The sequence below is a fragment of the Castanea sativa genome, chromosome 9, assembly GCF_040712315.1.
Source record: "Castanea sativa cultivar Marrone di Chiusa Pesio chromosome 9, ASM4071231v1".
Classification (NCBI taxonomy): domain Eukaryota; kingdom Viridiplantae; phylum Streptophyta; class Magnoliopsida; order Fagales; family Fagaceae; genus Castanea; species Castanea sativa.
This window is the reverse complement of record NC_134021.1, coordinates 2,865,476-2,878,627: the sequence shown is the minus strand read 5'-3', so window position 1 is coordinate 2,878,627 and position 13,152 is coordinate 2,865,476. Positions and strand designations below refer to the sequence as shown.

The 13,152-nt window shown below is 33.4% G+C and overlaps 1 protein-coding gene and 1 long non-coding RNA gene across 2 annotated transcripts; one reads left to right on the top strand and one right to left on the bottom strand.

The window, feature by feature from the left end:
* The first annotated feature begins 386 nt into the window (after positions 1 to 386).
* LOC142611213 (uncharacterized) lies at positions 387 to 1,482 on the top strand. The gene is made up of 2 exons (XR_012839981.1): positions 387 to 828; positions 1,121 to 1,482. It is a non-coding gene; the product is annotated as an uncharacterized LOC142611213 (long non-coding RNA).
* A 5,185-nt stretch (positions 1,483 to 6,667) lies between these two features.
* On the bottom strand, positions 6,668 to 8,471 carry LOC142610043 (uncharacterized). The gene is made up of 4 exons (XM_075781759.1): positions 8,213 to 8,471; positions 8,014 to 8,134; positions 7,423 to 7,868; positions 6,668 to 7,295 (listed from the first exon to the last, which is right to left on the bottom strand). The coding sequence occupies exons 1-4, from the start codon at positions 8,266 to 8,268 to the stop codon at positions 7,067 to 7,069; spliced, it is 852 nt and encodes a 283-aa protein (XP_075637874.1). The 5' UTR covers positions 8,269 to 8,471; the 3' UTR covers positions 6,668 to 7,066.
* Positions 8,472 to 13,152: the final 4,681 nt, after the last annotated feature.

Genomic DNA, 13,152 nt, shown 5'->3' with positions numbered 1-13,152 from the left:
AGATAGCTTAAATAATACTGAAATTTATGAATGGTACTAAAAATGCAATGAATTTTGTGGATAGTAGTAAAAATAAATTAAATAGAAATTTTTTTTTTTACTTTTTAAGCCACCAAACGCTCACCTAGTTTGTATGCTTCATCACTTTTTTTTTTTTAATTGTGTGCTTTGTTTTGTAGGAATTATGGAACGGAAGGATTTCGAAAGATTACTTTTTTTGGTGATGGCACCCGTTTAATCGGTTGTCATCCTCTCTTGAGACGTTAATATCATTATTAGTTATATTGTAGGAAATGTTTTCATAAAACTCATACGTGTCATCCTTATCACAGTGGAAGTTAGTGTCATCCTCATCACAATGGAGGCTAATACCAACATTAAATACATCTCTAACTTTAGTTTTAACAACATACTAATCTTTGTGCTTTTTATTTTCAATATAAAAAACTTGTGTAGTTTGAGACGCCATGACATATAGTTCCTCGTCACAAGTTTTTTATGTTGAAGATAAAAGGCACAAAGATTGGTATGTTGTTAAAACTAAAGCCAGAGATATGTTTGATGCCGGTATTGGCCCCATTGTGACGAGGATGACATGTATGAGTTTTATGAGAACATTCTCTACAATATAACTAGTAATGATGTTGGTAAGGAAAACTTTCGTTGGGGTCGAGATGATGTAGAGGGAATGACAATTGATCATCTATCATTAGCGAAAGAGATCTTCATGAAATGGACAACTTAGATGATTGTGAGTTCATTGATAATGAGTCCAACGATAAAGATGACAACGAAGTCGAGTACAACAATAATGAGTAGTGTAATAGGGTACGGCTGTTGTATGCGTAATTATGTTATAGTTATTATTAAAATTATAAGTAGAATTTGTAAAGGTCTATTGCATGCAAAATTTGACAATCTTATATATATGTATATGTGTGTGTGAAAACTGTTATTTCTTCATGTTGTTAAGAAATAACAGTTTTAAGATATAAAATTATCTTTAAAACGGTTATTTCTTTATGTTGTTATTATAATATTATCTTCATGTTGTTAAAACTGTTATTTCTTCATGTGATTGATTGTTGGCTATAATTATCTTTATGTTTGTGTTGTAAAGGTGTTGGACGCTGGAATGGGAATGAGGAAACGTCAATTGCCTCTTGTGCATGTTGGCCAAGGATCGTCACATCCCGACAAAGGGTGGTGGCAGAAGATGAGGAAGCCCATATTTTTGAGGAGGCAAAACCGGTTGCAAGTGACGATGAGACACAACCCTCAGGCAGTTAACTTGTCTTTTGTCATGTAAAGTTTGATGTTTATTACTAGATGCATAATTCAGTTATAATAGCTGTAGGAATTCACCATGTTAATTAGCTAAGGAAGCATATATTTTGTATCAATATTGGGAAAGATACAAAATAAGCTAAAACAGAGGGACCTTTTTGCAATAGGATGGTCCACCCTGTGGTGGATGGGTTCTACCGAGGCTAGAGAGAGTTCTTAATGCTCTTATAATCAAAAGGACCATTAATCAAGAAATAAGCACTACTTTTGATCTATAGACGTACCAGTACTGGTAATTCAAGAATATAATTAGGAACATGATTCTCAACAAAAAAAAAAAAGGAACATTAATTAATTGGATATTTGCAGCTAATAATGGAAGAGAAGGGGGAGGATTTGTAAATTAAAACCAAATTTAACATGTTATAGGAAAAAGGGTGGCCAAAATAAATAAATAATTTGATATTTGCAGGTGCAAAAAAGAAGGCCAAACAGTTAGTGGACTAGGTAAATATTCCTCAAAATGAAAGAACACTTCAAAAATTTTACATCTTGTTTTAAATTAATTATAAAATATCATGCCTTGATGGATCAAATGGCGATATCAACTAGCTAGTTATCTAAAGGGCCAAACTGTTGAACTACGATATTTATTGCAAAATATCTTACCTCAATTGAATCAATTGCTGACTTAAAAAAAAAAAAAAAATCAATGGCAATATTAACTAATTAATTCCAAAAGTCGAAACAGGTAAACACATACAGAAGGGTCCAAAAATCTGAATCTCTATGGATGAGTTGCCAACTTACAGTTATTACGCTTTCTCCAAAAAAAAAAATATATATTACTTACAGTTATTACGTGACAATGATTCAATAAATAGCAAGAGGCCATGAGTGACATGGGTCCATCTCTATTATGATCCTAGTGTCTCGCATTGCTTAAGTGTAAGTTTAATCATGCATTTATAAACTCTTGGACATCCTCTCTTTGCAAGCTGGTTTTCAAGGGCGAGTTATACCGGGTTTGTAATATTTGGATTAAAATTATTAATAGTCGAGCAGCAAGAGGACATTCTCGAACAGTCACTTTATCATAATAAATGTAATTAATAAGACTCACTATTGTATGAAAGTTAGAAATGCCATATTGATATACTCTCAGAATATTGAATAATTACTCTTCATTGCATCCTTATTAACTCTCTTTAAGGGATGACAATGGGTTGGATTTGGTGAACTTTTTGACCTAATATAACCCTAATAATAAGTGGTTTGAGATTTTTAAATAGGTTTAGGGTTGAGTTTGGGTTCACATTTTTTAATATCCTAGGATTTATGTTTTTCAATTTGAATTATGATATGGACTTTTAAAAAACCTAATAATATATTTAAATTATCTAAATAATTCTATTTGACATCAATTTTGTAGCAAAAACAAGGGTTTTATTTAAAAGTAAATGTTCCTTTTCTTTATTTCTTCAAATTTTGTTATAATTTAGTCCAAAATTGCTTATATATTAATAGTTAAATGATGTCAAATAATTTTTTATATGTTCAATGTTAAATTAACTTAACATGATATCACATGTTTGGGGTCATGATAAGACAAATAAATAAGAATGAGAAAAATGGGAACAAGAGAATATGAGACAATACAAATGCACAACTATTTCTGCAGTAAATTACAAAACTCAGTATATACAATTTATGAACCTTTTTTAGAAGATTATTTTCCAGAACCCGCCCTATATATTTTACATTCAAGTAGAAGCACACATCAACACTTGACAACATGAAACACACCTGACTATTGGTACTGTTAGAACTTAGAAGTATAAATGCTTGTGGGGTGTGGGGGGCATGGTTTGGGATTCAAGTCTTCAAGAGGGAGTTTCACACACATATACACTTAGATTAGCCTAGATTAGAATTCTATCTTGTATAAATAAAAAAAATTAAAAAAACTTAGAAGCAAGCGAGATGGGGTCTGTGTTGGGCTAATTCTTTTAAAGCCCAAAACAATTGGTCCAACAACAAAAGTTTCTTGTGAGAAAGGCTTAATTACCTTCAGACTGTATGAAATGGGTCTTCCGAAAAAAGAGCCCAAAATTATTTCCATCATGGTCCAAACCCGCATGTAAACCCAAAGGGTTAAAGTGTGCAAGTTGGGGTTTTTGGAGGGCATAAAATAGCTTTTTTCTTCACCTATTTTGGGATTCATAGGAAGTCTTGCAAGTGAGCTTGGAGTGGTTGCAAAGCCCATGTGCATTATGGGTGTGTGTCCTAAGGAATAATGCTAGTTTTTTTTTTTGGATGAGTAAGGAATAATGCTAGTTACATGACTTACATCTCTACTATTTAATCGCAATTGAGGTGTTCAAGTTATTTATAAACCTCAAACCAACCTAGTATATGTCCGATGTGTGACTTAGCACACATCTATACAACACACATTTAATTAATCTAATTAAATATTCAATCGATCTAAGGTATCACACCTCTACAACATAAATGTTTCTCTTCTTACACTCAATAGGTTTGAAATTAAGTTTTTTGTTTGTTTAGCAACACTAATGAAATTCTTTTTTTCTTCTCTTCTCCTAAGGAAAAAGATTCTCTCAATTTCAAATCTTATCCATTTCCTCAATTCTATCGTTCAGATTTTATGTTACAAATTTAAAGATATATAAAATTTTTAATGACGTGACAGACTTTACATTGATAAATCCAAAAAAAAAAAAAGTTTAAATCATGAAATGGACAAGCAAATAAAATGAAGATGATCTTGTTCTTCACGTAATTTATTCCTTCACGCCCTCCACTCATTTATAGTCAATTAATGTACTCACTAGTTACATTCAACTTGCTCTCACCCTCTCAGTTTACTAAAATTTTATTATTTTTTATTTAAAAAAGAAAAAAAAAAAAAAAGGCACCATTAGCCATCATCGATTCCTTCGTTAATGTGAATAGCAAATTTGATCGTCAATACAAAGTCACATACAAGAACCTGCCAATTGGAATTTAACACATGACAAGGCAACAAAAAGAAACCCCACAATTTTGTTTTGTTTTTTTTTTTTAATTATAACCCAATGAGAGTGTTTAGAGCTTTTTAAGTACTTGACTATTCTTGGTGTAATCCCTCATCCCACACAAAAACGAGACCCTAACAATTTGAAATCTAGCCACCATGGTGACAATGGGCACATGCTAAAGACCACCAAAGTATTTGTTCACGTGCACCAAAAGTCCACCGTAGGGCCAGATATACATGTTCTCAACATTTTGGTTCTGACTAATCTTAGCCTATTTGGTTCATGTCCAGGAGCATGTACAACCTAAACAGAACGATCTTGATTATATGATATCGATTGTTGGATTCAGTACAATGTAGTTCTTATGAATGATTGTAAATACCACGTATTTTCAAAATTTTCAACAAAATAGCATTATTCGCAAACTATGTAGCAAAATATCACCCTTTTGGAATTCAATTTTGTGAAAATAGAGTTACTTAAGTCTCATAGAACTTGATTTCAATGATATCCAATTCTATGCCTTAAAAATTGTCACATGATGCGACTTTTATCAATAAAAAAATGCTACTTGGAACTTGATATTTATAAAATCAAGTTCTTTATAATTTCCTTTTGTAACTCGATATTTGTAAAATCAAGTTCTACATAGAAAATTGAGTTACAAAGGAGTAGTATTCTTCTACATAGTCTGCAAACAGTATTATTTTGCTGAAAAGTTAGGGCATATGTGGTATTGCCATTTTGGCCTATAAACTTAGTACAAATTCTATAATATAGTTCTTGCGCCAGTATCACGTTATAATATAGTTCATCTTTTAATCAAAGTAGCTTAGAATTGTCAACTTTTGTGGACTAAAAACTTTCCACGCCAATCTGAATCTGAAATGTTTGGGTGTGACTCCCTTCAGGGAAAAGGCTTCTCTTTGGTCCTTTTCTGTACCGACTGTGCAGTTTGAACTTTGAAATTCATAGTGCCCTTCCTTTTATTCCTTTGTGCAATGTGAAATTCACCTTTTGCAATAAATAAATAAAATAAAATAAGCAGAAAAAGCAAAATCAAAGGTTTGAGGCAACCCAGTGGGGTTGGCCAAGTGGTTGAAGATTTGCTCAAAGTTGTCTGGGGTTTGTTAGAGCTCAGCTCGAATAAAGATTTTGAAACAAACTCCCTGGGCCAGCGATTTACCCCGTTATGGGCTCACCCGTCGCGAACAGTGATTAGTCTCTGGTTGAAAGCTTTGAGGATACACTGTGGGCAACCAAAAAAAAAAAAAAAAAGGTTTGAGGCAAGAAAAAAGTTCTTAGTAGATCAACCGATGGATGAATAGAGAGAATTTGCACTACGTTTATTCGTGTACTTCAAGTCTTCAACATGTGAGGGGTTGCAAGTAATCCAAGCCCCAGACCAAACGGCAAACTGCAGAGCAGGCTAATGGAATATTTTAATGTGTCTTGGGTTCAGCGATCCTTGCTTTTGACATGTTCAGATTTCATGCAAAATCATATTTTGTGTGCATTAAGTATGTTTCACCTTTCGAAGTCACTTCTAGAAACTAGAGCTTAATCAATGATTTCAACTTGATTATCACTCAAGCCAAGGCTCAATTGCAATTCTTGAAAGTTAGCTATGTCCAGTCCTCACGGGCCACAGCAAGCTTACACAGTTTTACACCGATGCAAGCTTGCCTCTCCAGCAAGCAACACAACAATGCTATGTATATAATAAATGGCAGATGTTATTTTAAGAAACTTTTCATGTGAGAAAAAAAAAAATTTATAACTTTTTATAAAAGTGGCTTCAAAATTTTCCTTAAATAATTTAAAGACAATTGCCCTAACCCCCTAATTGCAGATTTTGATTAGTACGTATAACATCACTTTTGCATGTTTTTATTGTAAAATTGATATGATTTTTATTGTGCACCAATTACAACTTGTACATAGTGACTGTGAAAAATCTCATGCCGTTGGCTCAATACTTATTACTTTATTAGTGCTTTGTAGTCCCCTCCTACCCTTTTCTTTCATAAAAAATAAATTTTACCAAAAACATAAACATTGTATATCTAACACTAATCGAAAATAAATAAGAAGCCTTAGCCACTGTTTGGCCAGCCCCTATCACGAGGCAAAGAGCAAAACCGAGCTAATTGCTGTCCAAGGACAAAAGTCACGTTTACATCTCTTTGGGTTCGGACAATCATTCGAGACAATGGACCCAAATTCAATTGAAGCTTGATTATGTCGAGTGTTGGAACTTGGGGGTTGGGACCCAGGGCTCAGCTTAGAACTAATTAACCATATAAGCAACAAGCATTAGCCTAAATCGAAAAATCAAGTCCTGTAAATAAAAAGTCACTAGTTTGAAGTGACCAACATCCAACTCACATTCAACTACTTTCAAAGCTATACACTAACTTATAAGTACATAAGCACAAAAAAGAAAATGGCCCAGAGTTGAGAGTTGGGACCCAAAGCCAAAAGCATGAAATAAACAAGACAATCCCCACTTCACATGCTCTGTGTGAAGCGCACAATCAAATATAACTTTATTACCATCTTAATATAACGCTCAGATTAATGCAAATACCTAATATTCTGCTAAGATTGCTATGCTATCTCATCCTCTGTTTGCTTCAATGCAAAACCAACAGAAATGGCTTCATCTTTCTGAAATGTCTCTTTCAATAGTACTATTCAAAAGAAAATTGAGATAAAATGTTGTGCATACAGCATACTTAAATTGGACCAACACGAACCATGTGTCTTCTTTGCATTGAGCTCTGAATCTCTTTTCTGGCATTCCTTAGAGCATTAAGAACTTCACAAACACTTTCATTCAATGGCTTCACTTCAACAGTCTTTGAGGTCATTGGAAAACTCAACGGAACTAATGCCAATGAGTTATCAACATCATCCTCATGATCACTCTCATTTTCTACTATGGAAGATTTTAAGCTTGAACAGCTGAAACAAATTAGCAAATTGAACTTGATTAGCTTAATGACTAAAAAAATATAAATAAAAAATAAAAAAAACCTTTCTTTTGAAAAATTTTTAAAAATCAATGGCTTTGCAGGTTTGAATTGTGTACCTATGATTATCAGTCCTTGGATCTTCAGAGCTGGGGCTCAATTTATGGGAAGGGTCATCGTGATTAGAATTAGAATTGGAACTAGCACTAGCACTAGCACTAGCACTAGAAGTACCTTCAGGACTAAAATCATTTTCAGTGGAAGGACTTGAATGGCTTTGAGTGGGTGTAGAGGTTTCTGAGACATTGTGCTCAAGATTTTGTGAAATTTGTGGGCTTGAGAATTGGGATTTGGGTTCATCTTCTTCTGGGTGTCTGGAACCTGATGTACTTGTGGATGACATACAAGACATTTCACACTTTTCGGATGTACTAGACTGCTCTGATTCCACAGATATTGTAGAAATGTTCAAAGATTCAAGCTTCTTCATCAATAATTTAAGCTTCTTCTCAGCTTTGTTCCTGAATTTAGTCTCTTCTTTAAGTTGGTTCTCTAGCTCTATCAACTTAATTCCCAAACACATTTCAGACAAAGTCAGAGAAAGACAGCTGTGTCATATAAATGGTTTTCAAATCTTTTTGAAAATGTGAATCTAAATCTGACCAGTCCTAGGAAAGGAACAGTAAATCAGATTCAAAAAGAGCCATTACCTTGTTGCCTAGGATCTCTGCATTTTCTTTAGCAACCCTTGAAGCTTGTCTCTCTGCAAGCAATCTGCCTCTCAGGCACTCCACAGTTCTAACACCATCATCTCCTTCCACTTTCTTATCACTGAGAGAAAATCCATTTCAAAAAAAGTGAAAAAAAATGTGTGTTTGAATATTGAAAGAGAGAAGAAGAAGAACCCACCTCCATTTTCTATCAGCTATCATGTTCTTTTCTCTTTGGCCTATCACTGCAGCCATTTCTTGATCTGAATCTTCAGTACACAACTGTCCCTAGTCACACTCCCCCGGCTAAATCGTGCACTATTTCTATCTGTATATAAAAATTTGGGAACCAAGATATGTGATTTTTTTTCTCTCTTTATGTTTGGTGTAAGAATCTATGCTTATGCAAAAACAAAAATACTACTATCGATGTCAGAAAACTAAGGTCAGAGAGGTTTGGACTGTTCTTGCCTTACCCTATGAGGTGGGTTATATATCCCACCGCCCAAAAGGCACTCACTTTTACTATTTTGTGGGTAAATGGTAACTGTAATTTTATATTGTTACTACCATAATTGAACTTAAACCGTCCATTTATTAAACATTATAGCTCTCGTGCCTAGTTATGTCTAAACTGTGAGTCTTAATGGTCATCGACCTTCTCAATCCATGGCACATGATCACTAATGAAAAAGTTGTTCTCGCATGCCTTCCTCAATGTAATTGGTCATCTAATTTTCTCATTGATTTCAAGTTTTTTTGGATTCGGATAAAAATAAAAATTCTAAAATCACATAAAATGACATAATTTGTGATACAACTGTTCACATGACAGATTATGAGTTGTGGAGAAAAAATGACAAATTTATATAAAAGTGACAAATAAAAAATCATTATTATATAAGATAGTTGTTACTATTTATGTGGTAACTATGTCTATTAAACAAAAATTTAAAGTGCTTAATTAGATGCATCATGCTTAATTAGGCAGTCAAATGTTTAATACTTGCTTAATAGATGGTAAAATCAGACAATTACGGTAAGCAATTAAGTTGCCAAGCTGTGACATTACAGATACAAAGGAGGGGTCAATGTCAGTTTTTTTTTTTTTTTTTGACGAGGTCAGTTTAATTAGCACTAGCTGCAATACAGGCATTTATTGATTTTATTAATGTGCATGCATATTTAAATTTAAATACATATAGGAGACTGGAGAGAGAGAGAGAGAGAGCCCGGGCATTTGAATAAATTTAAAATTTAAAAAAAAATCACAGAACCAACCAAAAAAATACTGATGTCACTTCTGTCTCTATTCTTTTCACGTGATGTTCCTGAACTGTGTTCGTTCAATCGGTCTCCTTCATCTTGCTCGTGTTCTTTTTTTGTTTTTGTTTTTTTTGCACTCAGATCCTTATTATACATTTATTTATTAATGTATATATCTGGGTTTTTTATTTATTTAAATTTCCCCCCAAAATAGTGCACAAGTAAAACCAATTCAAATTTGTGCGCAGATATATACATAAATATATATTGTAGTGGTGGGTGAGCAAATGAGCATGGAAAACCAATTCAAATTTGAGCCCATATATATACATAAATATATTGTAGGTGGGTGAGGTTTGGTGGATATATATTTCATATTTGATGGAAGGTCTTACAAAAGGATGATCAACCTGTTCAGCACCCGCATAAAACGAGCATGGCAACCCCAATTGGGATGATAGTGAGCACTGCCATGATTAAATTTTGATGAGCTTAATTGTTATGAATCCAGAATTACTTACCTCAGGTTTGCGGAGGGGGTATTTATACCTTAAGGGCTGCCCATCATATCCCGCCCTATCTGCTTCCGATGGACGTGACCAATTTTTACTTGGTTTATTGATTTATGAGTTTTTCTTAGCAATGGTTGGGACTCTTGTTAAAGGGACATGTTACATCGAATTAAATACTATGTGAGATGGTTGAGTGCAATTAATGCGATTGTGACTTACAAGATTTTTTGATCTACTTTTAAAAAGCCATTCCTAAGTCGGCCACAATGCACGACATGTTGGTGGTGACTATGGAACGACTAGACCAAAATTCTTTTGGTCTCATGTATCGGTTACCACATTGATGTCATATTTATAAAGTGAAGTTACAATTTTATGCACACATGCATAAAATGTGAAGTTCCAATTTTATAAAATGTTAATAACCCTCTTTCACTAGAGTTTAAATTAAGGAGTGTGATTGTGGAAACTTGCGCCATTTTATTTGAAAGATAATATTGTAAATAATTTTTCCTTAAAAAGTTAGATTTTTTTCAAACAAGACAAACAATATAGGATTCAGTAGCTACTCTTTACCTTTTTATAATTAATTGAAGTTTAGAGGCTTGTTAGGAACCTTGGAGGCCATTGGAGACTATAAGTTATGTCCTTCAATATATATTGTGGTATTGATGTCAATTGGAATAAAACAATATTAATCTCATTTAAGAGTATTCTACTTTATACTTCTCCATTCACAATTTCTCACATATACTTCTTTTTTCCTACTTTATAAAATGACCAAATTTTAAATGGAAAAAAAAAAAACACACACACACACATGATATACTGCAATTTTTTTTTTAGTAAACAATAATATTTATTATAACACATACGAAAATAATAATCCTAGTGTTTTTAAATTGGATTTATAATACATTACAGAACCAGATCATACAACTACAAAGTGAAATTGATAAAATGTAAAGTGGAACATTAATGGTGACAATTAATAGTTAACATAGAAAGAGTTCTAGATAACTCAATGAGTAAACTCTCTTGTCATTAAGTAATAAATTTAGGATTCAAATCCCACTTATCTTAACCTAATGATAGAGAGTAGTAATCATGAAGCGAACATTATAAGTTAAAACTTTATCATATATGTAAGTGCACAATTTGTACCCAGACCCAAAAACAAGCGATGAGCTTAGGCCCAAAAAACTTTATACAATGAAATTTGTAGAGTATGGATTTGAAGCCTAGGTTTGGGATGTTGGAAGTTAATTAACAGGCTAGAGTGCCACAATCTACGCAAGTGATAAATAAATATGACAAAGAAATCTCCTCGGACGTAAGCCGAGGACAATTTGTATAGTATTTCTCTTTCTAGGCCAAAGTGTACAAGGTTTAGTTTTTTTAACCAATAAGAAGACCCCCCTCTTCTTTTCTCTTTCGTCTTTTTATATACTTCTTCTTCTTCCTTATTTCATCCACGTGTTACATAAATCTTCCTCTCAGATACTTGTCTCATCCACTACCTTCTTGAAGTCTTCAAATAATAGCAGGAAAGCTGAATTCTACTGTTCAGATGTCATTTCTCCATTAATGCGGCCAAAGAGGTAGATGCAAGGCCTTTAATGTGGTGGTAGCAGATTTTTTCTCAGATATTTCTCACACATTTTTGCTTCTAAAGGGTGTTTGAATCACACTTTTACCCACCAGTCTTTCCAGAATTCTGCCTCTAAGCCGTTTAGCAAATCCCAGGGCCCTCACTGAGCCTGTTTGAGGAGATACTCCTCCTCGGACAACTCCTCGGACCACTATAGTGCGGACTGACCTGTGGGCTTAGAGGCCCTGATCAAATAAACTTATACCAATCAATCAGGCCCAAAACTCAAATGTTTATTCAAGTGCTTTTACCCCCACAATATATATATTAAAAAAAAAAAAAAAAGTATCGAAAGCAGTATGGATTCGGATCTGTGCTAGATGGACTTTAGGTAGGCCACGCTGCAATTATCACCTCTAATTACGTATCCATTTGCTGTGAAATCCAAAATCATTATACTAGTTTCTTTCAATAAAAAAATAGAAAGGGAACATTATGGGTTTCAAAATCTTCTTGCACTGCACTCAAAGAAATGCATAGCAATCACTTGATTTGGTTTTGCTATCAATACATCTATGATCTACATACACCTAACTTCCACTGTAGATACAAATGCAGGAGCTTAAAGCACACTCATTATCATTTGACCGGTCCACTTCATCTTTTATCATTGGGAAGCATTTCTGAGTAGGGCCATAGTCTGGTGGTGTATTCAATTAAATTAGGTTTCTGCATGTTTGAGTAGATTGTAAAGTTTAAATAGAAATTAATAGATATCATCAATGTATTTGGTTAATTTCACCATGGAGTATCTTTTTACAGGAAAAAGTTCTTACCTCATTGGGTTATGTCTCAATTAAAATAGTTCATGCAAGCTTTGAAAGTTTGAATGTCTAAATAAACCAGAAAATCATGAGTTGAAGAGGGCCCAACAAATAAATCAATGAAGATGTATAATGAGAGATATGACATCATGTACATGCATTTCTTAACCTTCTAGTACATGCTTTTGTAATAGAGTATTATTATATAAATAGAATTAAAAATTCGTTTTGACATTTCAAGAGGTATTAATTATTGGTGTTTTGGTCTTGTGATAAAGGGCTATCATTAAAAGTAAACGTTATAAGTTAAAACTTTTTTAAAAAAAAATATTGATTTTGTTGTAAACAACTCCTTCGGTTTATTTTTGTATTAACAATTTAATTATTCAATTTCAATGTCCACATGTTGTCGTTTGGCCAAGTGATATACTTTCTTATTCTTTTATATTTTTTTCCACTATTTTTCTCCTGAATCCGGATATAATGTGGACGATCCTTTTGTTCTTGTATTTTACAAATATTAAAAAATTTCATTCATTTAACCCAAAAAAAAATCCTCATCGTACAATAAAATAAATTTATTAAGATAATTTAGCTCTAGATAAAACTCTTGTAAGCGCACAATTGCACCTGGCCCCAAGAACAGTTACGGGCTCAGGCCCAATGAGCCTTAAACAATATGAATTTGTAGAGTGTGGGCTTGAAACCCAGGTTAGAAGTGTGTGAGGATTAAATGACAAGCCAAAGATTGCAAAAACCTGGAAACAACAAGGAATATTGTAAATCAACCTCCTCGGACGTAAGCCGAGAATTGTTTTTATATTATCTCTTCCTCTTTTGTCTTTTCCTTTTGGATTACAAAAAAGTCAATCCCCCTTTTCTATTCTAGGTTACTCCTTAAATACTCTTCTTTTTGATACTTTGTACACGTGTTGCCCCAACTCCC